This window comes from Nematolebias whitei, chromosome 8 (assembly GCF_014905685.2).
Source record: "Nematolebias whitei isolate Nwh7 chromosome 8, NemWhi1, whole genome shotgun sequence".
NCBI lineage: Eukaryota > Metazoa > Chordata > Actinopteri > Cyprinodontiformes > Rivulidae > Nematolebias > Nematolebias whitei.
Genome location: NC_056505.1, coordinates 28,028,955 through 28,056,723, shown reverse-complemented (window position 1 = coordinate 28,056,723; position 27,769 = coordinate 28,028,955). Strand labels below are relative to the sequence as shown.

General features: G+C 40.2%; 3 protein-coding genes across 3 annotated transcripts; all 3 read right to left on the bottom strand.

Annotated features, from left to right (window-relative positions):
- Positions 1-519: 519 nt before the first annotated feature.
- On the bottom strand, positions 520-6,742 carry dpysl2a (dihydropyrimidinase like 2a). The gene is made up of 14 exons (XM_037680546.1): positions 6,676-6,742; positions 4,027-4,115; positions 3,749-3,933; positions 3,479-3,643; positions 3,225-3,286; positions 3,018-3,098; positions 2,869-2,937; positions 2,661-2,781; positions 2,424-2,580; positions 2,088-2,229; positions 1,799-1,969; positions 1,539-1,718; positions 1,277-1,457; positions 520-1,190 (listed from the first exon to the last, which is right to left on the bottom strand). Exons 1-14 carry the CDS (start codon positions 6,715-6,717, stop codon positions 1,099-1,101), a joined length of 1,737 nt encoding a protein of 578 aa, XP_037536474.1. The 5' UTR covers positions 6,718-6,742; the 3' UTR covers positions 520-1,098.
- Positions 6,743-9,246: 2,504 nt separating this feature from the next.
- Positions 9,247-11,580, bottom strand: bnip3la (BCL2 interacting protein 3 like a). Its single transcript, XM_037680544.1, has 6 exons — positions 11,513-11,580; positions 10,339-10,606; positions 10,169-10,250; positions 9,978-10,084; positions 9,732-9,881; positions 9,247-9,641 (listed from the first exon to the last, which is right to left on the bottom strand). Exons 1-6 carry the CDS (start codon positions 11,562-11,564, stop codon positions 9,593-9,595), a joined length of 708 nt encoding a protein of 235 aa, XP_037536472.1. The 5' UTR covers positions 11,565-11,580; the 3' UTR covers positions 9,247-9,592.
- Positions 11,581-16,066: 4,486 nt separating this feature from the next.
- ppp2r2aa (protein phosphatase 2, regulatory subunit B, alpha a) lies at positions 16,067-24,028 on the bottom strand. Its single transcript, XM_037680543.1, has 10 exons — positions 23,763-24,028; positions 23,331-23,408; positions 19,728-19,825; positions 19,338-19,503; positions 19,137-19,249; positions 18,706-18,883; positions 17,907-18,071; positions 16,660-16,829; positions 16,445-16,536; positions 16,067-16,357 (listed from the first exon to the last, which is right to left on the bottom strand). The coding sequence occupies exons 1-10, from the start codon at positions 23,767-23,769 to the stop codon at positions 16,078-16,080; spliced, it is 1,347 nt and encodes a 448-aa protein (XP_037536471.1). The 5' UTR covers positions 23,770-24,028; the 3' UTR covers positions 16,067-16,077.
- Between the last annotated feature and the right edge of the window lie 3,741 nt (positions 24,029-27,769).

Below are 27,769 nucleotides of genomic sequence, written 5' to 3'. Positions count from 1 at the left end.
TTTTGCTGCCTTTCATTTTAAATATTTTGTATCTTTTTTTATATTGTTATGGAATTGTTTTGTACTTTTTTAAAATGAATAAACTTTATACCATACCATACCATACATTAATTTATTACATTTTTTCAAATGTAATTCCAGCCACATCTGCTTTGGCTTAAGGTAATGCCATTTTTTCAAATGTTATGTTTTTTGAAATGCTGCTCATTTATACCTCACAGCCACCGTAGACAACTGCTCCTCTGAGGATTGAAAACACAACAAATACTGCAAGCTTCAAATAAAACCTAACTGGTGGAACACTGAAGACGATGATAACATGCCCTCGGATTACTCAGGATGTTTTCAGATTTTTGTAATGAACAATGTTGCATCATTTGGTCATAAACCGCTCAAATTACAGGCTGAGGGCAATCCACATCAATAATAACTGTATTAAAGTCAGGATGATTTGTGACAGCCTTTTGTAAACAGCGAAGGTAAACACAATATCCAGATTTTTGATTTTTTAATCTACTATCAAATCCCACCTAAAAATTATCCCAACAATCCTGTTTGGCACAATTGTTTTCACTTTAGCTATGCTGTGGACTTAAATTAGGACAACTTACAAACATCTTTTAAATGTGTTCATATTTAGATGTGGACGCCGCCTTTGGATGGTTGAGTTTAAGTAAAGGTTTTTAAGTAACGCAACAATCTAAACAAATGTGTGGGAAATAAACTTTCAAAAACAGAGAAGCTGCTCTGTTTCCGACGGTCCTCATCCAGCATTCTGATCCGTTTAGAAAAGCATTTAAATGTAAACAACAAAAATAAAATAAAAACAATGTAAACAACTGGGCGAGTGTTAAAACGGTAAAAACGCTGCTTCAATTCACTTCATCCTTCCTTTGAAGTGAAACATGGTAGGAAAGATGGAAAAACATGAAGTAGTGCTTTGTTTGTTTTTGCATGAGGTGATTGGTGGTAGTGTGTAAATAAAAATGAGAAGAGGGGGTGCAGGGGGGAGTCAGAGGTGGTGAGAGATGTGACATTAGTAACTGTTTCCCTCTGGTCCAGTGTTTCCCTGCACCCTGGCTCGGTTCAGAAAGTAGCTTAGCCGAGGCTGGTAATGTTAGCTTTTCCACCAGGGGGCGCCACTATGCGTTGGGTGGTGCGGCGAGGTACGTTGTCATCAATTTGGGCCCCTTGAAAATAAGAAAATACAATAAAATCTGAACGCTGCGAGATGAACAAGTTGCCATGAATGAAATGTGTTCATTCAGTCACGCACCGGACAGACTGAAGCCAGACTGGTGAAGGTTGCGCACCGGCTGGTGAGTGAACGGCTGCGGCTGCTGAGTGGAGGGGGAGGTCTTCCCTGAGGAAACTGAGGACATCACCTTGGGAGTCACAGTCACCTCGCACACAGGCCCATCGTACTGGCCCCTGGGGACTCCTCGCAGCTCTGTGAGCTGAACAGTTTAATTGATCAGAAAACAAGCTACACAGCTGAGTACCTGCTCAGAGGAGCATATTTAGGAGCATGAACCCACCCTGCTGCGAGCCTTTATCCTCTTGTACACGTGATCTGGGAAGGGCTTACGGATGATGTAGCGCCCACATCCCTCCATGGTGTGAAGCGTACCGTCTTCCAACACAATCTTGCCCTGGCTGATCACCACCAGAGGACCTCCACGCACCTCTGTCCCCTCAAAGATATTATACTCAACAGCCTGGGAGGGAGAACAAGTTTGATGAGATAATGAAAAACATTGTGGTGTGAGAATCAACACAGGTCAAGTATCTATCTGACCAGGTTGTGGCTCTTAGCTGAGATGATCTTGGTCATATCAGGGTCCCACAACACGAGGTCAGCATCAGATCCAACTGCGATGCGGCCTTTGCGGGGGTACAGGTTGAATATCTTGGCTGCGTTTGTACTGGTTACTGCCACAAACTGGTTTTCATCCATCTTTCCAGTCACCTATTAAGACATGACAAATTAAAAATAGCAGATTAACAAAAAGGTTTACAAAGCATTGTGCTCCAAGTCAGGTTGTAAAATTTTGCAAAGTGTTGAAACTAGGTCATATAAAGCTTACCACACATTTGTCCCAGATTAGGGACATCCTCTCCTCCGTGCCGTTGGTGCCCTCTGGAATCATGGTGAAGTTATCTTTGCCTACCGCACGTTGAGAAGTATGGAAAGTGCAGTGAGCGCTACCTGACACCTGCAGGTCACCACTAGATAAAAAAAAAAAAAAAAGGCAAAAACAAACGTGAAAGAGTGAATAAACTTTTATATGTTACACTGATGATTTAGAGGTGGGGATTTTGTAATGCATAAAGGAAATTCAGCTGGGTAAATATGAAATGTAGCAACGGATGTCGTGTCACTGTGTTCCAGCTATCTTTAGGTCTCGGCCCAGACTGCCTACCATGACAGCAGAGAGCCGAGGTAGTCGGGGGTGGTGGGATCAGGGCTGAGCGGTGGAGAGGTGACAAAGGCTGCTGCCTTGGCCCAGTTCTTACTCCAGTAATGGGTACCATCTGTGCCCAAGCTGGCAGATATAGGCTCTCCGTAAACCACAGCACCTACAGGAGAAGACAAGTTGGTGTCAGGCGCAAAGCAAAAATAGCCACAGTTCTGACAGTGGAAGAGTTTCTTTTCTTACCCTTTTTCCGAGCAAGAGCAATGATGTCAGCCGCACTCTTGCTCATCACCTTCGTAACATAGAGGGGGCAGTTGGTCTGATTAGCTATGGTGATGGAGCGATTGACTGCTTCTGCCTCCACCTGCAGACGTAGACAGACATTAGGACATAGGTCACACACCGACTTCAGATCTTGAACCTTGCTGAAGAGCAGCACAGGACAAGTTACCTCCTCTGGACGGCTCAGCACATGGCCTTCAGGGCCAGTGATCCCCAGCTCCAATATACGTTTCTGCTCCTAAACCATACAAACAACAGAAGTGCAGTGTCAGAGAGACAAGTCCTCCCAACTCAAACACAAATCCAAAGTTTTCTTACCTCTGCAACAATGTCTCCGTTCTCAGCATGCACCTGCGCAATGGCTCCAAGTTCTCTGATGGCACTGAACACCTCATAGATCTGTAAGAAGAGATATGCATGAGTCAGCGGGTAGGACAGGTGTCTGCAACAAAGACACCCAACAACCGAGACACCTGTGACAAATCAGCAAAGATCCCACTGAAGCCGAGCACAAGCCAAGCATACCTGAGAGTCAGAAAGTTGGAAAACATCTTTATAAGCCAAATAGACCAGGAAAGAGTTGACACCTGAAGACAGAAAACTTATGAGAAAACAGCCAAAAGATGGAAGCAAAAGAAAAACCCAGAACAAAGGTAGAAATGTTTAATTAAAACAGAATGTAATGCGATTTTTTTCCCCTCATCGTGATTTGCTTCCTCATGCACGTTAAGAGAAACAGCAGCTGTTCGAGCCTACAGGTGTCAGAGTTGCCTACGTACCAAGATCCTTCACCAGTGCCTCCATGTCCTCCTGCATGCCTCTGTGCCACTCAGTGATGTCCACGTGCAAAGAATAGTCACAGCAGGACTTGCCATCAGCCCACTCCCTCCACTGTTTGAAAGCAGCAACCAGGCTGACACCGGGCTCTGGTACCACATGATCAACTGCACAATATAAACAACATGTTGAGTTTTTTTCTGCTAAATTAAATCATACTCTCAAATGCATGCACATATGTTATAACGCTATAAACACGAATGGTGCGTAACTGATCATGGTTGTGCCCCCAGCCAGAGCAGCCCGGGTGCCCTGGTAGAAGTCATCTGCTGCCACCATGCCTCGGTCAGGCATCTGGAATCGGGTGTGCACATCAACCCCCCCAGGCATCACCATCCGTCCGTGAGCCTCAATGATCTTAACTCCACCTGGAACAATGAGGTTGTCTCCAATTTGCCTGATGAAATTAGAACACGGCGTGATGTGCAAATGACGGAAACTCGATCACAATAAAAAGGAGAACAGCTGTTCATTTTAAATCAAGACTTACTTGATGACTCCATCCTCCATGTAGATATCCGCCATGAAGGACTGATCATCATTTACTATCTTTGCTCCTTTGATGAGGAGACGGTCACTCTGAAAAGACATTAAACCATCGTTTAAGAAAAAAGTGCATTTTCTTTAAGCAAGTATTCAGAAGCCTGTTTTCTGCTTAAACAGTAATGCAATATTTAAGAAAATTATTCTTGATTTTTAAATAAAAAACGATTTGACATCTGCGTATTTTTCCAGTTTGTTGAAAAACCCCCTACGACAGGAAACGACCAGATAAATGTCTAAAACACACCAAACTGCTCATTAATCTATTGCATGTTTCATACTAGGAAAACAATTATTAATATTACTCTGCACACTTCATCACTCATAAAATATCACTTGAAAGAGAAGCAGGTTTTGATTAAAACCCGTACGTAAACGCACAGAGTATAAAGTGGCACAATTAGCTGCTCATGAATGAGATGAAATGACAGCGTACCAGGATGGCCTACTTCCACTACAGGCTTTCTGCGCCTCAAAGGAAAGCAGAGCAAGCTAATGAGCGCAGAAGATGTATACTGAAGGCCTCAAGAAAAGAAATACTCAGACTTGCGAGCTGAATGTATGTGGAATTTCTATCAAGCAGCACAGACTGAACTATAAATGGAAATAGGAGTTCCTAAACACATCAAAATATAAACGCTTATCAGGTGCGTGTTGTTGAAAGAACAGCAGACATGTAACAAAACCTTTCTTTGTGTGTGTTAATTGTTTTCCCCTCAAAAACATGCTTTAAAAAGAATGTTTAGTTTCCCAATACTTTTGACATTTTAGTTTGAAGTGCGTTCAAACTTGTTATATTGTGTTTTTCTTTAAACCGGTATTGTATTTAGAGAAGAGATTTTGCACAATGAAAATATTGACCAGTATATGACATATATTTTATGTCATCAAAAAAAAAAAAAAGAAACCATCCAGAAGACCTGACTGAACATTGTTGGACTTTATAGCTGGATTACTGAGCATGGACTGTGGTGATCTGCCAGTATAAAAATTAACAACACAAAATTGAAAATAAATAATAAATGGTAAATGGACTGTACTTATATAACACCTTTCTATCTTATCAAGACACTCAAAGTGCTTTACACTACAATCTGTTCCCTTATTTACCCATTCATACAGCACTCTACTAGATCTCTACAAAGTTAATGGAACAAATCATTCTAAAGAGACTCTTATCACATTCATACACTGATGGGACACACATCGGAGGCAATCACCCTAAATAAAAAATAAAATAAACAGGTGCATAATGTATTGTATATGTCGTAAAGTGACAGGATTATTAGCAGACAAATACATTTTGTTATAAACAAAGCACTGAGAATTTTACACACTCCAGCTGTAATCTGAGGAAAATGTAGGTCAACATGCTTATGAATTAAATACACTCTGCATTTGACTCCTGCTTTAGAGAGACATGACATGAAGCTGTTTAAAGGCTAAACTTAAGTGTCTTAGTTCTAGACCAGGGGTCTGCAACGTGCAGCACTGAAGCCACATGCGGCTCTTTGGTCCCTCTTCAGCGGCTCTTTCAGGCTTTGACCAAAACTGACATAAAACAGAATTTTATTTGTCTATACAAACAACAAAAAAGGACTCGTTCAAAGAGTTTTCCTGTCATTTCTTTTGCAAATATGTGAACACTAGAATAGTACAAGGAGTAAAACATGCTTTAACTTGATGCTTTATTTCTTTATATGAACTGTCTGCATAGGTTATAGATTTTTATTTTTTAAAAGGTAAAAACTGATTATTCCCCCCACTCCACCCACACAAGAATATGTTATTTTTCTTTAATAAATGTTAAAAACCATTAGATTTTTATTTTTAGCTTTATAATGTCACCCTTACTGGCCACAAATGCCCCTCCAGCAAGCCAAAAGTGGCCCATGGGCCACCAGTTGATAACCACAGTTGTAGCAGGTTGTTGCGGCTCCGGACAGGTTTAATGTCGTGAACAAAGGTGTAAAAAATGGCTCTTTTGATCGTAAAGTTTTCAGACCCCTGAGCTAGACCAATAACAGGGTCTACGAGTCTGAAGTCCCTGAGGGGGTCCTTGTTGACTCTGAGATGTCCAGCATGTTTACAACCTTGACTGAACCAACAGGTTAACCCACCTGAATGGTCTGTGTTCAACACATGATCCTAACTGTACAAGATACATGACATTATTACCAAGACTAATTACCAGCTCCAATTAAGACTGTCAAACAAACCAGACGGATGCAATGATGAGGGCAGACAGAGTAAATGTCAGATGATGGAGAATGACAGGAAGTTGATTTTAATCATGGACTCCCACCAAAAGGTGAGGATGCTAAAGACAAAACTGAGAGAAATGTTATTGCCACAGGAGATGCCATCAGCGTGTTTTAAGGAAGAAGCTCGACATGGTGGAAAGTCACGAGCTTCGCTAGTGGACATCAGTACTGTTTATCCATGTTTTGTTAGCTTCAGAAGCGGAAGTGGTGCTGAATGAAAAGATAACGGCGGCTAAGCGATGAAGCTTTTTGATCCAAACCTGGTGTGCGCCGCCGATTCTAAATATCCACCAGCGAGGGTCAGAAAATATTATATTTGACTCGATACTCACTGTAATCCGCGGGATGTTCTTCTTTCCTTGATAACCAGACATTTTGACGCTCCCTCTGACTACAGCGGCCCCCTTGCCTCTCGGCTAACGCTAGCTAAAGGATGAATGGATGCTGTGACCAGTCCAGTCGACGCTCCGGCGGCTGAACGCAACCAGTTTCTAACAGAACAAAGATGTGTTTTCACCGTGGGGCTAAATAAATGGTGCAAAACGAGAGGTTGTGTCGTTGCCCAACACTGCTATCCCTGGATTTATTGACAGAACGGGTCCCTGAAGACCACACAACAATCCAGAAGACAGGAGCCGCAAAGGACGACGCATGCGCAGTGCCCCGCCCAGCTCATCCAGATCCATGTTTCTACAGATGTCTGGTCTGCAGGACGAAGAACTACGGGTGAAAACCACGATACGATATTATATTGATTTGTTTGTATGACGATACGATTTTTCTCAATATCACAAAGTCTGTCACGATACGATTTTGATTCTATTCGATTCACAAGTCTGCGATCGATATATTGCGATATCAAATGCCCATCTCATTTACATATAAATAAATTTACAAAAACAATTCAAATATGATTTAACCATTTTTATTCTGTTATTACAGGCACCGGGCATTTAAATTAAAAAAGTTTTCTTAATTAATGAAAACATAAAATGACCTGTTCAGTATAGTCTCACATTTCTCATGTTTAAGTGCATTTTTTTTAACCAGTTAACTTAAAAGTGCCCTGATTACCTTTCAGTTATAAAGAAATGGAAACAGATATTGAGCTTACATAACATGGCTATCAATGTCGTGTTTCTTCAGGTGAACGGCCACATTCGTTGTGTTTCTCGAGTATTTTAACTCACACGGGCACCTGTTGCATACGGCATGAGTTTTGTCTGTTGAGCCGTCCTCCTGTTGAAATTAAAAAATATTTCCAGTGTTGATTTAAATCCAGCAGGAAAGTGAATTTCATTATCTGTGTTTTCCGCCTCGTCTGCCATGTTGCTGAGGTGGCCGCAGAGCGCAGCCGCGCACGGAAATGGTGACACAGACGTGCCTTGGTAATTTCAAAATAAAAATGTATTTTTAAAGATGATATGAATCGATGTTTTAGTTTTGACACGATATAATTGAATCATTAATCATTTAATCGATATATTGATTTAAATCGATGTATTGCTACACCCCTAGGAAGAACCCTCATCAGCTTTTTAAATATTAAAATATTTGTCATTAGTGAGAATAAAGACGAAAGCACTGTAAACCATACACACACGATTTACTGATTGTTAGTGATTTTTGTTAAGTTTCTGAAAACCTACATACAGTAAACACAAACAATTTATTCATATTTATATCATTTGTTTTTATTGTTTAGGTGTAACATGAAGACTTTTGTGTTTTTTATACTATCCGTTTAAACTGTCCAAAGCTCACTGCTGTCAGCGTATACTTATGCCCACAGTAGGATCCATTTAAAAGATAACTGGGCTCTTTCTGAAGATCAGTGTACAGTACAAACTATTTCATTTCCAAAATGCTCTGCAATTAGTTAGCTGTACATAAGCCTGCGTGGACCAAATAAAACATTTATGATTTAGATCACACCTTAAGGACTTGATTTGTGAGGGATTTCAAACTAAAAATGCAGCTGCTGAAGAGTATAGCCTTTTTCTATATGAGCATAATGTAATTTTTCTACAAACACCTTCAAAGGAGTTATACAATCAGCATTAATATACAGAAAAGCATATGTTTTCTTCGAGAAATGATTTCTATTGTAATATGCTGGATGCTTCACAGATACACCCACATGATTTAGCTTTTAAGTGAGTTTAATGTAGAGAGAAATCTACATTAGAGTTCGACAACACTTTTAAAAGAAGCCCTGGAAATACTCTCATCTGTGGTGGTGATTTCTACCACTGAGCAACAGCAAAAACACTTCACTGCCACATACTAGAGCAGCATGTACAATATGCATTAATATCGCTGTAATAGAATTATACAACACGGAGAGGTTTCCATTACACGGGGCAGATCACAGCTTAAAATATTCTTCGTATGTGCATTTTTTAAAATACCTAAACATGAAAGAAGACAAACGAATAAAAAGCTCAAGATAAATCACAGCTGTAGTGAAAGAAAAAAATTGGCACTTTGCTACTGTTGTTATTTTTTGTGTTTAACAACAGGATATGTAGGAAAAAAGTACATTAAAATAGCATATGGCCTGGTAAAATGCCTTCAGCTCTAAGTTCCACAAACTACTTCAATAACTTTAGAGTAAAAGTTTGAAACTAGATGTTTTGTTTAAGCTTTTCAACACTCACAAAATAAAGCTTTTAATAGAAACCCTCAGGGGTCGACATGATAAACGTCCTACACTCAAACATGAGCAGGATTTGAAAAACTGGTCTTAGTGTGCAGCATTATTCAGCTCCATTTGCCATTTATTGCATTTTAAATGCTGGAACAACAACAAAAAAAAACTATTTTTGTTTACCAGTGTCAAATAGTTTGTGCAGTAGTTGCAGCGCAAAATATAGATTCAGACTTTCAGCTTTTTTCTTTTCTTTTTTTTTAAGAGGAGAGCTGCAGCTTGGTGGGAAAAGAAACGACCAGATCAAGACACAACAATAAACTTCAGCTCGAAACGACCTGCCATCGAGTCCCTGTGGCGTATTTTTGACTTGGACTCAAAGCTGTGACTGCATGTACAATAATACAGCGCCGGTGTCCAAATCTGATGGAGTGCCGGCATATAATGAATACGACTACGTCTAAAATGCGGCGCCAGTTAATGGTGATTGGACGTGTGGGTGTACGACAGATGCAGACAACAGAGAGCGGGACAACAGGAGGTTGTTGGATATTAGGATTGGAGGCAGGAGAACATCTAGGCACTGCTTCAGATTCACTTCAGTAGGAGCTGGTGGAGGCTGTGGCGAGTCTCTTACCAATGTACACCCTGAAAAACAAAGCCGGAAAGTGCTTCAAATTCAACCACTTGATTAAGACAAAGAATATTTAAGTACAACAAAGAGCAGTTTTATCTTACCCGAGGCCAAGCGCCAGGATGTGTGAGATGAGCAGGGAAGGGATGAACACTTTAAGGATTTCAGCAGAGAAGATGCCACCTTTCTTCATGACTCCGCTCTTTCTCATACTCAGGGATCCTGAGCGTCGGGGGTGCCTGAAGTGGAACTCCCTGAGCAGAACAATCACACAAGCAGTTTTTTTGTATCTCAGTGCACAATTTACTAAAATACCCTGAATGATTTTGTGTAGGTGGCTGCCTCCATACTTTGGCGGAACATTTTCAGGTCTACTGGACCAGTCGGCGACCCAGTCTACTTCTTTGTTCATCAAGATGTCGTCCTCTTTGTCTTTCTCTGTACTGTCTTCCTCTGACTGAAATCATAAAGGGCAAAAACACTCACAAAAAATTGAAGGGCTAGAAAATTTGTAATCAAAGATATAAAAAGACATCTTTACCTGACTGTCTCTTGGGCTGGGCATCTCTACATCAAATGTTATCTGCCCCTCATCCTGCCCTGGACTCGGAGGCCTGTGAGGACTGCCAGCATGATTGTATTAAAACCACTAAATAATTAATTAGCAGTCCAGTGCAGCCAAAGCTTCACTGGATCCTCAATAAGGCTAACCTGTGACAGGAGGAGTTACTTGGGCTGGATTCATGCTGTGCATCCAGAAGAATTTTTTCCATGTCTCCGTTGTGGATAGAGGACGACGACGGCACATGTTCTAGTCCTCCAATCAGGGTTTCATCACTTTCAGCCACGTCTAAGGTCTGGAGGGTTTGACTCACGCCTGTGTTTGCATTTATTTGGTCAGCAGCGGGTGCCATTAGCAGGTCGGTCTGACTTCTCTGGGCCTCTGTGTTCCCATTCAGCTCCAGCTCTACCCAGGAGCCTTGGCAATGTAATAATAGATGCCAGAAAGAGGAGAGATTAGATTTGTCTTGCCTAAATGGAAACATAACAGCTGACTTCTTGACTTTCAAATGACATGTACACAGACATCACTGATGTGTTTGTGCCACTGCCACACAAAGTATGTAATCTGTTAAAGCCCGCAGAGCTTGTGAAAATAGACCTTCTGACAGCCAGGAGACCCCTTTCTGTTTTGACTGCGCTGGCAATAAAAGATAATTTCCGTGCTTTGAGGACGGCCAGTAGCTGGATGGACAGCACACGTGCAGCCATGTCTGCTCCCTCTCTGTGGGTCTTGCATAACTGTGGCGTGCAGTGGCAGTCAATCTGCCCAGACACGTCGCTGTTACACACCAAGCTCAAACCGGCCCGTTCACTGCCACTTACTGCGTGGATACTCGACGAATCAAGGCTACAAAGAGGATTTATTATTTTGAACGGCTATACCGCAGGGACTTAATTACTTTCTTCGGAACTGCCAGAGTGTTGCTAAAACAGTATGGCATTTTGAGCCTTCCAAGTAAAACGCCTCGTATTTGCAGAATTTAATAAAACATGTCCACGATGGTGGTAAACCGTTATTGAATTTACATCCTTTTGTCCCAAACTTGTTTTCATTTTGGGCTAAAGCTCGCCAGACCGAGACTTGTGAGCGTGATTGGCTGTTGAAACGTCAATCAAACTTTTATCGCAAAGCGATTGGCTACTTTCTGGTGACGTAACCAATAGACTACCCTCCCCTACCAGAAGAGGAAATTCCATCTCCTGCTCAACTTTTTAATAAAACGTTTAGTGGAATTATTTCATCCATGACGTCGTTAATAAACAACATTACTAATGTAACAGTAATAACATGGCGCACATTCTAGCTGCTGACACGACGTACCTTGAAGCCCAGGCTCTTCGTTATTGTTTTGAGGAGCTGAAGCGGTGGACATGTTGACAACGGTTCTAATGTTCAATGTGGATCTGCGCATGCGCGGAGACAACACAACAAACCGGAGCACAGGCGCATTGTTTTTAAGAAATTTATTGTAAAAGTACTTTTTTCTTCCTCTAAGGTAAACGACAAGAACGTGTAACACAATGCTCATTAAGTGTTTGCAAAGCAAGATACGGGGTAAGTATAAATCTTAAAGCCCCTGTAGGCTCTTATCACTCCTGCTGCCTTGCATAACTTGAAAACTTAATTTGAATGAAAATGCACATTATTAAGTAGTGGTTTTTACATAGTAGTAAGTCAGACTTTTATTATATATAGCTTGTGTGAAAGAAAGCTGGAACTAATCCCAAGGTTTTCCTTGTAGGACACTATTAGACAGCAAAATCTGTTAAAATATAACATCAGACAGTTTAAAAAAAGTTTTTAAAACTTTAATCTAAATTTCCTTTGACAAAAATTGCTGTACTAAATATATCTATATATATATCTATATATCTATATATCGAGAGAGTGAGAGAGAGAGAAAGAAGTTATTCCCAAACATATCACCAACATTAAAAATATAAAAATCACAAAAACCAAAAAGAGCATTTTGTTTTTAATTCCTGTGATATAACAGACATAGATTTGCTACAAGCAGACAAAACTGACTTCATTCATTCATTCTTCTACTCACTTCTTCCTGTTTAGGGTCAGCAATTTTTTACTTGATGCAAAGCAGTTATGAACTATAACCAATGATGTTTTGAGAATAAGATTTACTTTAAATTAGTTTTTGTTTGAGTCCAGAAAAGCTACTTTCTTGAAGCCCCAAAATGTTCAGTCAGGTCATCTGGACAGTTCTTTTGCGCTGAGATGTTTCGTCCTTCATCCAAAGGACTTCCTCAATCTGAGAAACCACCTAGCAAACATTTGGATTGGTGGCTTCTCAGATTGAGTACAAGTCCTTTGGATGAAACGTCTCAGATAAAAAAAGAACCCGTCCAGATGACCTGACTGAACTTTGTTGGATTTTATACCTGGATTATTGAACATGAACTTTGGTGTTTTGAATCACTTTGGCATGACCGTCTCCGAGGAGTTGACAGGGCGAACCCCGGAGGCCATTTTATCATCAGCAAACTGGTTTCTTCCACTACGGAGTGTGCCGTTTGTGGGAATCAGTTTTGTTTGGGGGCTTCTCAGACTGAAGAAGTCCTTTGAATGAAGGACGAAACGTGTCGGCACAAAAAAAGAACCTGTCCAGATGACCTAACTGAACATAGCTGGATTTTATACCTGGATTATTGAGCATGAACTTTGTTACTTTCTTGAAGTTTTCAAGTCACCGCAGCAGAAAATTCCCCAGAACAGGCTCCTGTCTGGTGTGCCAGAAAAATGAGGACAAGTACCGATACTTGATTATCTTAACTTTTTAATGTTGTAAGAAAGGCAACGGAGTACTCGTGAACATCATTGTGGCAAACAACAGCCTTGAAAGACAGCTGATGTTAAGAAAACAAAATGAGAGGACCACCCCCCAACCAGTCTATATTGCTTGTCAATTCATTAAAACAAAAATACAAATCTGGGTGTATTACTATACACTTATTTTTACTAGAATCTCTTTTAAATTACAAAGGTTCATACATTTATTTTGGACATGACACAAACATGACTGACCTTCACATCAGAAAATGAAGGTCACACACACACACAAAAGAAAAAAGTAGAAAAGTATCTCCTTACAAAGACCAAACCCAGAACCCTGAGACTGAAACTTGACAGTAGATGAAACATCAAACTGAAACAGGTTGTTTTGTTTGGAGCGGCATTTACCGATAAGCTTTGTGCCTCGTTTCAAAGGCTCAACGTTTCTCAAGTGGAAAACCGTGCTATCATCAAGCCGTTTGCTAAGAATACAAATTTATGAGAACACAGTTCATTTGGGCTTCTCAGTGAAAATATGGTGGTTAAATCCAGCTAGTATTCTTGTAAGACATGACAGTGAAGGAGAGGCAACAACATGGAGTTAGCTTAAATAGGCGACCACACAAAGTGCTTCTCCTTGTTAAAAACAAACAAGTCAACACAGGAGACATTTCCTTGTTCAAAAACATCCCTCTGCCTACACAACTGAGCTGACAGCCTTCAAAAAGATTAATAAATTAATGATACATTTCTTTGAAAATGTTTACCAACACAGAGGGCCTCGTGTTTTACAGATAACATCGTTTGTTCAGCAAAAACTATGGCACATGACCAAAAAAAATTAAATAAAAACCTTTATGATCTAAATAAACTCTAAATCTGTCCCTGAACTCTCTAAATAATGGCAAAATACAGTAAGAGTTTTTATTTTTAGGAGTTACGAACACCTGAAATACTTCTCTTTGGACATCCCATGTTAAAAATGACAACTCTATTGATGCCACAAAAATCTAAACTCTTTTGAACGAAAATATCCACCAGAAAAAAAAAAAGAGCAAAGGAATACCCAACTTTCAAAACAATCCGTGCACGGTCAGCCCGAAACAAACGGGATAAGAAACTACAGTGACTGGACTGTAATCCTATTGCCCAAATTCTTACAAAAATAAATCAACTGTAGTGAATATTATTATTTTTTTAAATCAGGTACAGTATAAAACTTCACATGTACAAAAGAAAGAAAAAAAAAAGTCTACAAACAGAAACTAAACCCAGATGTTAAAGCGGTCCGTCTGCAACAACGTACTTTAAAAGTAAGTTGGCAGCAGCGCTCAGTTTTGATGCCACAGAGAATAAATTCAGGCCATTTCAGGCCTTTCACACACTAAAGTGTTTGTCCTGAGCTTTAAGCAGCTGTCCACGAGTGCAGGGGCGAACAGCTGGACCAGGAACACCTTGTCTGTAGGACAGCTTTAAATAAGTTCAGTGTATAGGACCGGTTCCTTTGGCATCATCTGCCATCATTTAACACCCAAACACGACACCTGAGAAATCGAACTCACTTCCAGTGTCAGACTTCGTGCTTCCCATCAACAAGCAACCGAGCGAGTCCGCTCCATGTCGGAGTAAGCTCAGTTACTTTTCTGTAACGCATCGTCTCACGGTTGCTTGAAAAGACCTTTAGGCACGTGCATTCAGCTTTTCAGAGTATATCCAGTTTTAGGAAATACTGTACTATAGTACATAAATTCAGTGTAAAAAATGCCCTTTGAAATCTTTTTCACCACTATGTTTTTTTTATTTTCTAAGCACAAGCCTAAAAATATGGAGAACAGCTGAGCTTTCTTACAGTTTTGGGTTCAAGAGCTGCAATTTTTCTGCAAACACCAGACAGCAAAGAGGCTCTGGTGGAGATATAAAACTCAGCCGTGTCGATGTGACAAAGAGTGTTTTTCTAAAGCGGACCGTTGTCGTATCGCAACAAAAACCGCGTAAGAGACCAGTCAGAGTCCTTGTTTAACGAGCAGAAACACAGAGGAGTGTTTTCATCTACTCCTGTTCCTTACAGGAGGTCTGACACAACACGAGCAGTTACAGCAGATCGACTCACTGCTGTAAGAAAACTGACTCGATGAGAGATTTGGTTTTAAAACCAAAACCATTAACCACATTAGTGACTTTTCCAGTCCCGAGTGCACAGCAAATACTCGAGTTTCTTATTGCAATGGATGTGTGTGCATGACTTTGTGAGGAAAACTTAAAGCACTCCAAGTGGCTCATGTTTGACAGATGGCTGTTGCTTTAACAGAAGAAGTGGTAATATGCCCAAACTATGTTTGACTATATGTGCATTCTACTATGCAACAACTAACAGACACTGCCAGATGCAGAGGCAACAAGAAGTTTACAAAAATGTAATCGATGTAAACTTCAAGTAAAGAAACGTTACAGGAGACGGATGAATAACAAAACACTGACTGATTTGAAGTTAAAAAGCTGATCTAAGAAAGATTCGTACTCCGTTTACAAATGTTAGTAGTAATGCCAGGTTAACAAGATTTTCAGAGAATGAGCTAAAGATGATAAAACACTCAGTCCTTTAAGATGAGGGGAAAAAAGTCGAACAAACTTGGCAACTTGACAGTTACTGGGCAAAAAAATGAAGTGTTGACATCTTGTATTTAGTCTCAGTTGGCACGAGAACAGAAGAATCAGTGACAGAAAAAGAAAAAACAAAAAAACAGTACGAAGAAAATCCCATTTAAACTTGTAAAACAAAACAGCTACAAAGACTTAACCAGCAGCTAGAACAGAATCGTGTCACTATGGCACAAACAAATAATGAAACTGGTATTTCCCTTTGGTTTGGGACGTAGTGAAGCTGCAAATGGAAGCTCAGTAATGGAGTGCTCCTAATGGAAGAAGTCAACGCTCCAAAAAAAAAAGACGTGATGGTCTCGTATGTTTTGAGCTGAGATCAACATTTGTCATTTACTCAAAAATATATTTTCATTAAGATTTGAGGGTTTGGTTCAAAACCGACAGGCTTATTTGAGAGCAACAAGGCTAAAAAAACTGATCTGAGTGGTTACCAAACGCTAGTTCACCTTATCCTGGAATATGTACAGATTGTTGGTGGTTGCCACGGCAATGATGTTGTCCAGAGGATGCCAAGCAGTGTGGAGGATCTTCTTGTTAAAGTCCAGACTGTCTACACTGATCTCGTCCTTTTTGCGCTTCCCGCCCGTGCTTATTTTGCGAGGCTTCAGGACCGATCGCGGCTTGCTGTTCTCCCGCGATGCCTCAAAGGTCACGTCGCGCCGGTAGCCTCGATCAAACATCCTGAAGAAGTTGTTGTAGGAGCCGGTCATCACAACACTGTGGAAAAGACAAGGGGTGTGTGAGCAGCTGTTTGACAAGTGACCTCGACTGATCTCATATTTTTAGGTAGGGAAATGTGCTCACCTGTCATTCCCATTCCAGCAGCACTCAAACTTGTCAAAGATGCAGTCGTTCTCATAAAGCGAGCACAACTTACTCCTGAGATATTCATGCACCTGTTCAAACATGGATAACAAGAACTGTGAGCAAAGGTTTAGCAAAGGAAAAAATGACCACCAGACACTTGTTTCTGATTTATTATTTGTGAAACACCAATATGGACGCTATTTGTTACAGACCTGATATGTTTCTACTGGCCGCGTTTCCATGTTGAGATCCCAGATTTTGACGGACAGATAGTCCCGCGTCATCATGTAGCGTCCGCTGTGGCTGAACTTCACATCAGAGATGGAGGAGATGATTTCGGAGAAGAATGAACGGTTGTTGGGGTCTTCTGGCTCCTCGAACACTAAAACAAGAAATGGGTGCATGTTATTAGACCTCCTTGGCAGCAAATCAACTGAAAAAAAAAGCAGATACAATTTTTTACAAGAATGTTCAACAAATTATTGAGCTTAATAATTGTTGAGGCTGAGTGGTTAGAGCAGTCATCCTCCAATGCAAGAGTTGGGGGCTCGATTCCACCAACAGTCACATGCTGAAGTGTCCCTGGGCAAGACACTGAACCCCTCATGGCCTCCCATGTGTGTCCCATTAGTGTATGAATGTGATAAAGCACTGATTATTCTTGTAGAGATCTAGTAGAGTGCTGTATGAATGGGTACATGAGGCACAGATTGTAGTGTCAAGAGCTTTGAGTATTGTCATCTTGATAAGTTAGAAAGGTGTTTTCTAAGTGCAGTCCATTTACCAGTTACTTAAGACTGGTTAGATGTTCATCAGTCTTCAGTCCATCGTGTGAGGCCAACAATGCAACAGAGGCTAAATACAGAATGAACTGAGGGCACATTTCTTTACTCTTCTTTTGTTTATGGTTTATTAACTTTAAACAAAAAAGTAAAGACATTTAATTTTTATTATTTTTTTTTTTAATCAAGGCTGGAACAACATCTATATAAAACCAAGCTAAAACCAGGTGTGAAATATATTTTTTTGTCAGTTTAAAAATGTGTAAAAACAAACAAACAAAAAAAAGCCCAACTTTTCTAGAATAAAGTAACTGCAGTGAAAGTGCTCCTGGATAAGAGACACCATGCACTGAAGAGAAAAAGATGAAATTCACTGTACAATGTACACAATAAGCTATAAAATGTTTAAAAATGTTTGATGCAGTTTGTTTATTCTAATTACCAAAAAAAAATACAATGACGTTCAAACATACCAAACCACATAGCTTGACAAAATGTTTGTTAGCTCAGTTTAAAAAAATTATGAACCCAATCCTTTGTGTCTTTAGGGGCACAACTGATCAGTTAGGCAAGCTTTGGAAGTTGCAAAACATTTAAACAAAGTAACTAAAAGAAGAAATAGACATTCTCCGTAAAATATCGTCTGCAATTAAAAATAATGCATTAAATGGACTTACATTTGGCGTGTGTGTCGCACAGAGCGGACGCCCTCATGTCACACAGGCGGATGGTTCCCTTACTGCTGCTGTAAACAAACGTGTTGCACTGGTAGGGGTGAAACTCTGCCGCCGTGATCACTTCTGTCAGCTCCTCCATATTCGCTGGTTTGATGTCAACAATATCTGGGGGGCTCGGGTTAAGATTAAACCTGCCACACCTCACATTACGACTGTTTTTGACAGAGTGCGCCTTCGTGTACATTTTTAAAATGAACCAAATCTTTGTTTTCGTGGCGATGCAGAAGCCGTCACTGAATTAGTGCGTGTGTATTCTGGCTTATAAATCATCCAGTAATGTTTCTGGTTTACTTCAGATGTAGTTTGCTGAATCAGGACATGGCACAGAACACAGGAAGATGAAACTATGAGGAACAAAAAGAAAGGAAGTTATTACATTACTTTATAGTAGATGTTCAAAACAATATTTTACTTTGGTGACATCTGGTGGCATTTATTAAGTATGGTGTGGTGATCTGACTGACGGGTTTGGCTGCCTTTAAAACACAAATATATATTTTTTAAAGGACAAGCAACACAATTTACATCTTGTTGCATAAGCATTAATACAAGTTAATTTATTGCTTTCTGTAATGGAACAAAAACGAGTCATCTTAACACAACGTGGTTTTAAAGCCAAACTGACGCAAACACTCAATGCCTTTTCCTCTTTACGTGGAACAGTCTAACGGCAGGAACACAAAAGATGATGCAAGTAAATACGACGTTAAATATGTGGAATTAGCTAACGAAAGGATACTAAAGCTGCGATCTGTGATCTCCAAATGCCAAAGGTTCATGCGCAGGTCATCTGCAGACAGGTAGGTCTCATGATCACTGTTGACTGATATGGAGTTGATGTGGTAGGTGTGTGCGTTTGCAAACACTCGTCTGGGACTGGCCTCCACCATCAGATCCATGGGCCTGAACACCGGTACCTAAGGGAACGAGTTTCAGGAAGATATTTTCACAATAAAAAATTTTAAAAATAGTTTGGAGAGCAAAGTGAAAGGCTTGAAGCTGAAGGCAGACTACTTCTCTTTTACATAAATGATTGGACTGACTTCTTTCTTTTCATTATTTATAGATTTGAGCTTCCCAGTCTGATAGATATTATTAATAAAGGCACAAGTAAAAACTGCTCTAGAAAAACAAATCAAAACATTAGTGGGACCATGGTAAAGTTTTCACCCGTAGAGTCGTGACAGTGTTGGGATCTCTGTAACGTCCGTCCTCTTCCTTTAAGTTGTAGCCCTCTGGTCTCTTGTCACGCTCACTGACTTTCCACAGCTTAATAGTTTTGTCTGCCGGCGAGACAGAGCAGAGTTCAGATAACTTTGATAAGAGAAGATGCCACATGGAGTCCCGCTGCAGTGAACGTGGTTTACTAACCATTCGTAGACAAAAGGAACTGCGCCGCGTTCTTCTGAGGTAGCCATCGAATCTTGTTGATCTTCTCCTCAATCTCAAGACTTTTCAGGTAGTCGAACTCAGGCTCGTGGCTCTGGAAGGTGCTGTAAACGTTGTACTCTCCTCTGCACTGCGGTTGGTTCTTACTCTACATAAAAACACACCTTCAATCAAACTTACGTTCAGGTAGAGTCATAGTAAAATAATGTATTTATGTTGAGACCAGCTATAATTAGAAATGTTTTAGCATGGAATTTTAGCTCAATTTCATTAAATTGCCATATACCGTACAGGTTCAACAGAATATATGAAGTTAAAACCTCATCTGCTGTGAAAAACCTGTAATATTTGTATTATTTGTATAATGCATACCTCAGGCTCCTGCTGAAAGATGACAACACGACCCCCCTTGTCCCCGGTGGCAAGTAGCTCCCCAGAGTGATTGAATTCAACCGTTGAGATGATGTCAGCTGTCAATACAGTGTTTTTATTAAATAAGAGCAACAAAAATAGATGTTTTTGCGTAACATAATCAGGAATTAGGAATCACGTGTACTTCAGCGTGTCAACCTGTGACTGTGACCAGAAATAAACTTTATGAAACATGGCAAAAAAACAAAACAACAACAATGAGGCACTACAGTGATCCAATGCAGTAAAACTCAATTGTACGCTGAACACGATTAGCAAAAACGATCGACTTTCCATCTGTAACCATTGTGCACCTTTCCAGACAATAGTTCAACAAATCAACAATCAATCTCTGTTGACAGGGAGGCATTATTCTGAGCTGGTTCTGGTCCAAACAGCACACAGAGTGCCTGATACGACCAGGCTCCACAGTCTGTTGAATAAAACAAAACGAGGCAGACTGAAGGAGATCTTTGCCCTGCTTCACTGTTGGCTTACGTAGTGTGTACTCGAACTCTAAAATACTCTCATTTGTCCTTGTTCTCAGTGCAAAGCTCACTATAAACAACCTTCAGGCTTTTACATGTCAACATGTCGCTATGTGTTGCGCAAGCATGATTTAATAATCTCTTGTTGTGATTTCACATTCAATGCAACGACTGAAATGATGAACTCCAAACCAGAGTTGTACTAGAAAGTTCCTGGAGGGGACTGTCACGTGACAGCTATTAAATTTTTTTTTATTTGACAGTACTGTGTGTTGGGGTTCACTCTCAGCTACCAGTACAACAAATTTCTGCTCAATATAGCAACAATTTTTTTTTTAAATCAATGAATTGTAATCTTTTTTCTTTTAAGCTACGGTGGCCATCTTGGACTTTTGATTTGGATTCAGTACGTGATGGGGAGCCTTTTCAGCCATCACCGCACCAAATTTCAGCTCTGCGTGTGTAAAAAAAAAAAAAAAGAGTTAAAGCCATTTAAATTTAGCTTTGACTGCCATCTTGGATTTTTTAAATTTGATTTCAGTTTTTATTGGGTCTTGCTCTCAGCTATCATCACACCAAATTTCAGCTCAATATCTCTAAAAATGGCTGAGTTATCATATTTTTTCCCCTTTTATCTAAGGTGTCCATCTTGGATTTTTAACTTACATCAGGAATGTATAACAACTTGCTTTCAGCTATGGCCATACCAAATTTCAGTTCAATATCTCAAAGAATGACTGCGTTATAATCAAGTTTGTGTTTTCTGATGTAGCTGTGGCAGCCATCATGATCCAAAATGGCTCCAAAAGTTAATCGGTGTTTTGTTCAGGGACCTCTCCACTCTACGTTATGTGACCTCACTGTGGCAGTAAGAAGCTGTTACGAGTTCTGTCAGTCGTCACATCATTAAACAGGGGCAGGGGTCTCTGCGACTATCACCCTCTAACAGTGCTGTTATTGCAAGTATCACTCAGCCCTCTGTGAATAGCAAGCGGCAACCAGGGCACTAACAACCCATCGTTAGGGCTCTAATGATCAATTGTTAGGCGGATGGGCCTCCTTTTGCATGTAAATAGCTAGTTCTGGCTGTCAGCAGCAAACTGATTGAGCCAATGAAGGTGGAGAAGGTGCTCCACCTATTTATAAGACTGAGTTTGTTGCAGCGCCTCAGACTGATGAAGTCTTTTGGATGAAAGACAAAATGTTTCAAGAAGAATCAGTCAAGAAGACCTGACTCAGGCCCTATTTACACGGACACGATGGGGGGAAACGTAGGTTTTTCCGTATGTTAATTAGAGGAAAAGATTTGCGTTGACACGGACGGATTTTGGGTTTACATGCATCCAAAGGAATCCCCCCCCCCCCATCTGCTGTAGTTACCATGCCGGGTCATTAGATGGCGCTGTGAATTTTGTACCTTCACCTAATGCGCATGTGTGCTGCCTCGGCACGCCGTGTCCTTTGACCTAAAAGGTTCAGCTAAAAACATCTTAACAACAAGTTAAAGCTGGATTCTGGCTGGATTGTGGATAAGAGTGGACAGATTTGACGCCAAGCGGGACCGCTTCATCTAACAGCTCCACACCGGTCACTGAGTGGACCAGAACCGAGTCGACTATGTCGGACTTTACTCCATGATAATCAGTAGCTGTTTTACTGCAGGTAAATCAACGTTCTTAATAATGTTAGTTTTTGTTTACTTCGGTTACAAAACAACCAACCGAGTTTTTATTTTTTCCTGAAAGAAGAAGAAGCTGTCCTTCCACCAGGCGGACCGGTTCTGAACGAGGCTCGGCCCAGATGAACTGCAGGAGGACGTCGAAGAGAGATGTTGGATGAACTATTTGTTTAAAATTCCCCTCAGTTCTTTTATTCAATCCATTCAATGTTTTAACCTGCATTAATCAAAGGAGTGACAGCCTGAACGAGCCAGATGAACAACGTGGGACTTCCATACCGGATGAAAACAAGAGTCCAGTTGTTCATTAACGTAGTTTACAGTTAACGTGTTTTAATAGTGTGTTCAGTTTAATTATCAGTTTTTGTGTGACATACAGTTTGTGGTGTTGAATAAATAAATAAAAATTAAACCTGATGTCTTCATTTTCAACTTTAGTGTTCATGCTATATGTTTAGCATAATTTTAAATTTGAATTACATAATGTCCAGATAGCTTCATTTAGCTCACAGCTTCATTATATCTCGCACACTAACATAAATACTGTTTATTATTATTAAACTGTTGTTATTTAGCACATTTAAATGTTATAGTGCAGCGCGACGTGTGCGCGTGCCACGTTCTATAAACAGCGACATTAGAACTGGATCAGATTGTGTCTCTTCCAACACAGATGTCGGTCACAGCACCTGGAATCTGACGTAGATTAACTACGAGATTAAAAATAAAATAAAAATATAATCCATCAGTCGAGGTTCTGAAAGCAGTGTATCTGCCGTCATGTTGATAGAAATATAGCGTCTGTCCGCGTGTGCGCATGTGGTTTAACACAAAGCCTCAGTGGGAGATGTTTACATTATCAGCGGGGGGTCAGCGAAAAACCTCCACTCTGGAAGGTGGGTTCAGAAACCTCCGGATTCAAAGAGGGGGCCACTGGTGTCGTGTAAATGATCAGCAGAACTGCAGAGAGAAAGCTGCAGATGCACTCAAAATACGCGCCGTGTAAACGGCCCCTTAACCTTGTTAGATTTTTCTACCTGGATTACGAAGCATGCATCAGGACAAAGTTCAATCAGTGTTTTTCAATTAGAAAAACGGCGTCTTTGTTTGCAAACTACATTGCCATGGTAATTCGAAAGGCCAATAAAAGCAATAGTACACAATGCTATACACAGTTCGTTTTGAGATCAAATTTGTGGAGGTACACATTGTGGATCGGGTCGCATTCAAGTTGAAGGAAGATCAAGACCTTTCAGGTGGATAATAGGTGGCTGCCTTGGACTACAGGGATATGTAGTTCAAATAAAAGCAAACAAATGAGACTGAACTCGATGCTTTTATGACAAGTGCAGGAGTACATATGGTGTGATTTACTTACAACCCCTTTCATGAACTTACCTTCAGCTACATCATCATCCATGGCTCCTTTGACCTGTGAGAAGCACCACTGCACATCGCTGCTCCCACCTCCGGGTCCTGCACACAAACACAAACCCAGAGTTGGCTCTCAACTTCTCATTAGCCGGAAGCTAACCCAACTCAAACTGAGTTAGCTGCATAAAGAAAAGGCAGGCTGCGACCTGAAAACAATCCGTGTGTTGTGTCCGAGTGTCTTAACTGTGAGGCAGAACGAGTTTCAGTTTCAGTGTGTTTGGTGAGTGACAGGGACTCTGTCAGAGATGTTTGGGTTTTATTTAGCGTAGTGTCTCCTAGCTTGCTAACCAACTAGCCCGCGCTGGTTCACCATAACAGAGGGTGAAAAGAACACGTCTGTGCAAAAATATGACAGTAAGAGTAGCTTTCTCGCTTGTTTTGGCACTCTGTTTTTACCTGCCATGATGATGGCGAGGGACTCAAACTGGGCTCTCTGTTGCAGGAGGTTCGGGCCCTGGACTGGAGCGGTCCGTGCTGACCGACCGGACTGGTTCTGTCCGAGGAGGAACGAAGCGGTGTTTGTAAATAACTCCCCACAGCCCTCAAACCTGGCTGCTGCTACGAAGGTGAACTGCTTTTCATCGGAAGAGACTATCACAACCTTCACGACTGCTTTGCAGAGTTTGCACCCTACTTTGAGATTTCCCTCGCATCTGCCTCCTCTGGCGTTGAACTTTCAAAATGGCGCCGCGCGGGCGGCGTTGAGCGGAATCATAGAGAGGTGGTGACGGTACTCGGACATTTGTAACCACATCAGCGAAGAAAAATAATTTTTTAAACAATAGGATTAAATCCAAAAGTATATGTAGTTCAACACAAGTTCATTTCACTGTGAAAAGCAGCGATGACATTCTTAGTTAATAGATGTAACGCGTATAGCCCGCCCTTGCAGAACGTTTCAGTGAATGAAATCGAACTAACCCTTGCACTCAATTTAGAAGTCAGGAAAGTGGCAAATTTTAATTAGAATGTTTTTATTTGGTTAGATGTTTTTCAGATTTAATATTGAATTAAATCATAATTTGTGTGTTTGTGTGTGTGTGTGTGTGGGGGGGGGGTTACATTAACAGTGCTTCATTTGTGAAATTACAACTAAATATTTTGAATCCATAAAACTTGTTAAAAAAAAAACTTTGAAAAAAAGAACATGGGTAATTTTCAACATGCCATCAAAATCCTAAACAAACAAATAAACAAACTGGACATATTTACCAGAAAAATAGCTAATCCAAAATAGACATCTGCTATATACTGGTAGTATTGTTTTGGGTCACTTGTGCACCGTGCTTATATTTCCTATTGTTTACCTTTCTTCAGTTTTAATGACTGCTTTAAGAATTTGACAAGTACGAAAGATAACTGACATAGCAGCGTCTCCATGAACAAAATATAAAAAAAATACTTTAATAAGGCCTCTCTACTCCTTTTATTAATTCTCGATTGTGTTCATGAAAATGTAGGAGGTAATGTGGGATTAAGGTTCAGGATTTCTGACAAGTGCTGTGAGCTACATCAGACTCAGAACCACAGATTCTAATCTGAAGATAATATCTTACATGAACATGTTGGAAATGTCCTAAACCTCACAATTTAATGTTACTTTAACATGGTTCAAAATATCCTGATGCACGCTCAATAATCCAGGTAAAAAAAAAAAATCTAAAAAGTTGAATCTGGTCCTCTGGACATTCAAAGAACAAAACAAAGCAAAAAAAAAAAAAGAAAAACAAAAGTCCAGAGGACCAGATTCAACTTTTTTAGATTACTTTAACATGCTTTCACATGTGAACATGACTGGTTGTCCATATGAAGTTCCAAATGAATAGGTCTCCCTAAGCATGTTTTACATGTGAAGTTCATGTTCACGGATGGAAGGGGCATTAAAGTTCACTCCAATTCATTAAGGTTTTTAATAAAAAATGTTATTTTTAACTATATTTTTGCAATTTTATCAATACATTTATTATTTACTACATGAATAGTTCTGTGTAATTCTTTTGACTTTAATGCAGTGTAACAGAAACTAAGCTCCAGTACTATGAACTTGATTAGTTTTGTGTTGTCCTGAAGATCCACCATGGTCCTGATCATGTGGGCACATCAACTCATAAACCCGTTGAAAAATATGCAGATTATTGGGGCACTGTAAAGTAAAGCCAGTGTCCTAAAACTGCGTTTAGGGTCATAAAAGTTCTGTTTAAACAAAAAAAGTTTTTTTTTTCTTGTAGGATCAAATGTCTATTTAGTGTTTAGTGGTGCGCACAACAGAACCAATCAACGTTCCACTTCGTCAAGATACCAAAAACTATAGGTTACGCAGTGCGGTGATGCTTAACTTCAAATTGAGGTGCCGAGGTCCAATTGGAGGCTCACAGGGGACAGAGCTAGAGTTCTGTAGCTGCTCCGAGATTAGGGAACGATCGCCCTCTTCCCATCAGACGAGCCCCTTCACTGTCCATTTTTAAAACTCTTTAAAACACATTTTTATTCCCTGGCTTTTGTCACAATCTGAAATTTGCTCTGCACTGTTTTTATTGTTTTATTGATCTTACTGTTTTATTCTTTTATATGTTTAAATGTTCTTGATTTTATATGTACATCAGTTTGTTGCAGTTGTTTTAAATAAAGTATTATTATGATAAAATGTTTAACATTTAGGGGTAATTTGTGGCCCTGGGTTTTAGATTTTTTTATCTTGTAAATACATTTTCTACAATTAAAAGTTGAGAATAAAGTTATTTTTGATATTGTTTGCTGATTTGCCTTTTCAGACAAACATTTATAGCTTTTTTTTACTGAAATCATGCAGCACGTCATGTCTGTTATAAAAAAAAAACATGTTTAATTTGATGCTTTTTTGTAACAATCTTAATTACACATTTAGTGTCAGTGTCATCAAACACATGGGAAACAAGCTGGTTGTTTCCATTTTAAATCCCTTTTAACATTCGTTTAAAAAAAGTACTAAAATATGTTTGAAACTACAGCAGAATAAAGACCACACAGAAAAAAAAAGGATGATCCCTCTCAGTTATCAGTCGTTTTAAAGGAACTGCTTAGACCTTTAATCCTCGAAAGTTCTCCTGGATCATCTTCAGCTCAGAGTCAAAGAACAAGCTCATTAGTTCTTTAATTTTACTTCCCCACCATGAAATAAGTGGTCCACCTGGCGAGCAGCAAGGCACCGAACACCACCGTGTAGCTGAACAGAACAAATTTGAGCACTTCCTTGAACGTCCGAAGGAAGCGGATAAACAAGGGGTCCATTTCCACGAGCTCCATGTTCTCACCTCGACCCATCCTGCAAAAATGCACAACCATGAAGATTTCAAAGTAAAACAACAATTATTGCACAAAACTAAAACCACACAGAGCCTCCCTTAATGAGATTGTCTGGATTAGCTGCAAACAATTTCCAATAACCTCTCAGAAGCTGAGGATAAAAGCACTAAACTGTGGTAAATAATTTATGCTTAAATTGCACTAAGTGGGTCCTATTGATCTGCTTTGTGTTTTGGTCACAACTATATGTAGAACATGATGCTTTCAGACAGAAAAGATGCTGAAGTTGTCACATATTGAGCTTACAAGACATTTATATTTCAAGTATTTATTAGCTGTACTTGTGGATGCTGTTAGATTAGGGATTGAACATGCAGGAAAAGTTCAAGATATTATTTATAGAGCAGAGAAAGTGTAAAGACTCGTACCTTGTTGTTGGAGGAGCACAGGATCTGATCAGAGGGTGCACTTCTCTTCTTGTAGACAGGAAGTTCAACTCCGTGTCTGCAGAGTTGAGCATTTCCAAGCCCTCAATGCAGAGGAGGAGCCTGCTCACAAGGATCCAGATCTCCTGGGAGTGATGAGTCTTCAGTGCAACTGCTCAAAGAAACCCAAGTGCAAGATTTTGGCAATTACAAAAAAAAAAAGCTTCTAATCAACATGGAGGAAATAAAAAACTGGAGTCCTCCAACAATACCTCTGAGCAGGACTCGTTTTGTTTAGTGTGAAGCAAGAGGAAGGTATTGACTGATGCAGAGATCAAACACCCTCCTGCAGCACGGTTATCCTCTGCCGGAACATGAAGCAAATGGCGTCCTAATTAAATCAGTGTCCTGCTCTGTCAAATCACGGGCCGAGCTCTCCAGACAGCACAGAGCTATTATCGGCTGATCAGGAGGCCTGTTACTGCGCTAATTGCTCCTTCGGAGAGCTGGATGTCTGCTGACGGATGTGCTGCCTCTCAAGAAACTACCCACTGAACAACAGGGCCGCTCACATGACTGGGTAATACAAGACCAATTTAAGTTGATTCACTTATTTATCCAACCTCAACAAAAGACACACATGACAGGAAAGAATACAAAACGCCTTAAAATGCAAGTGCATCTTTAATCACGTGA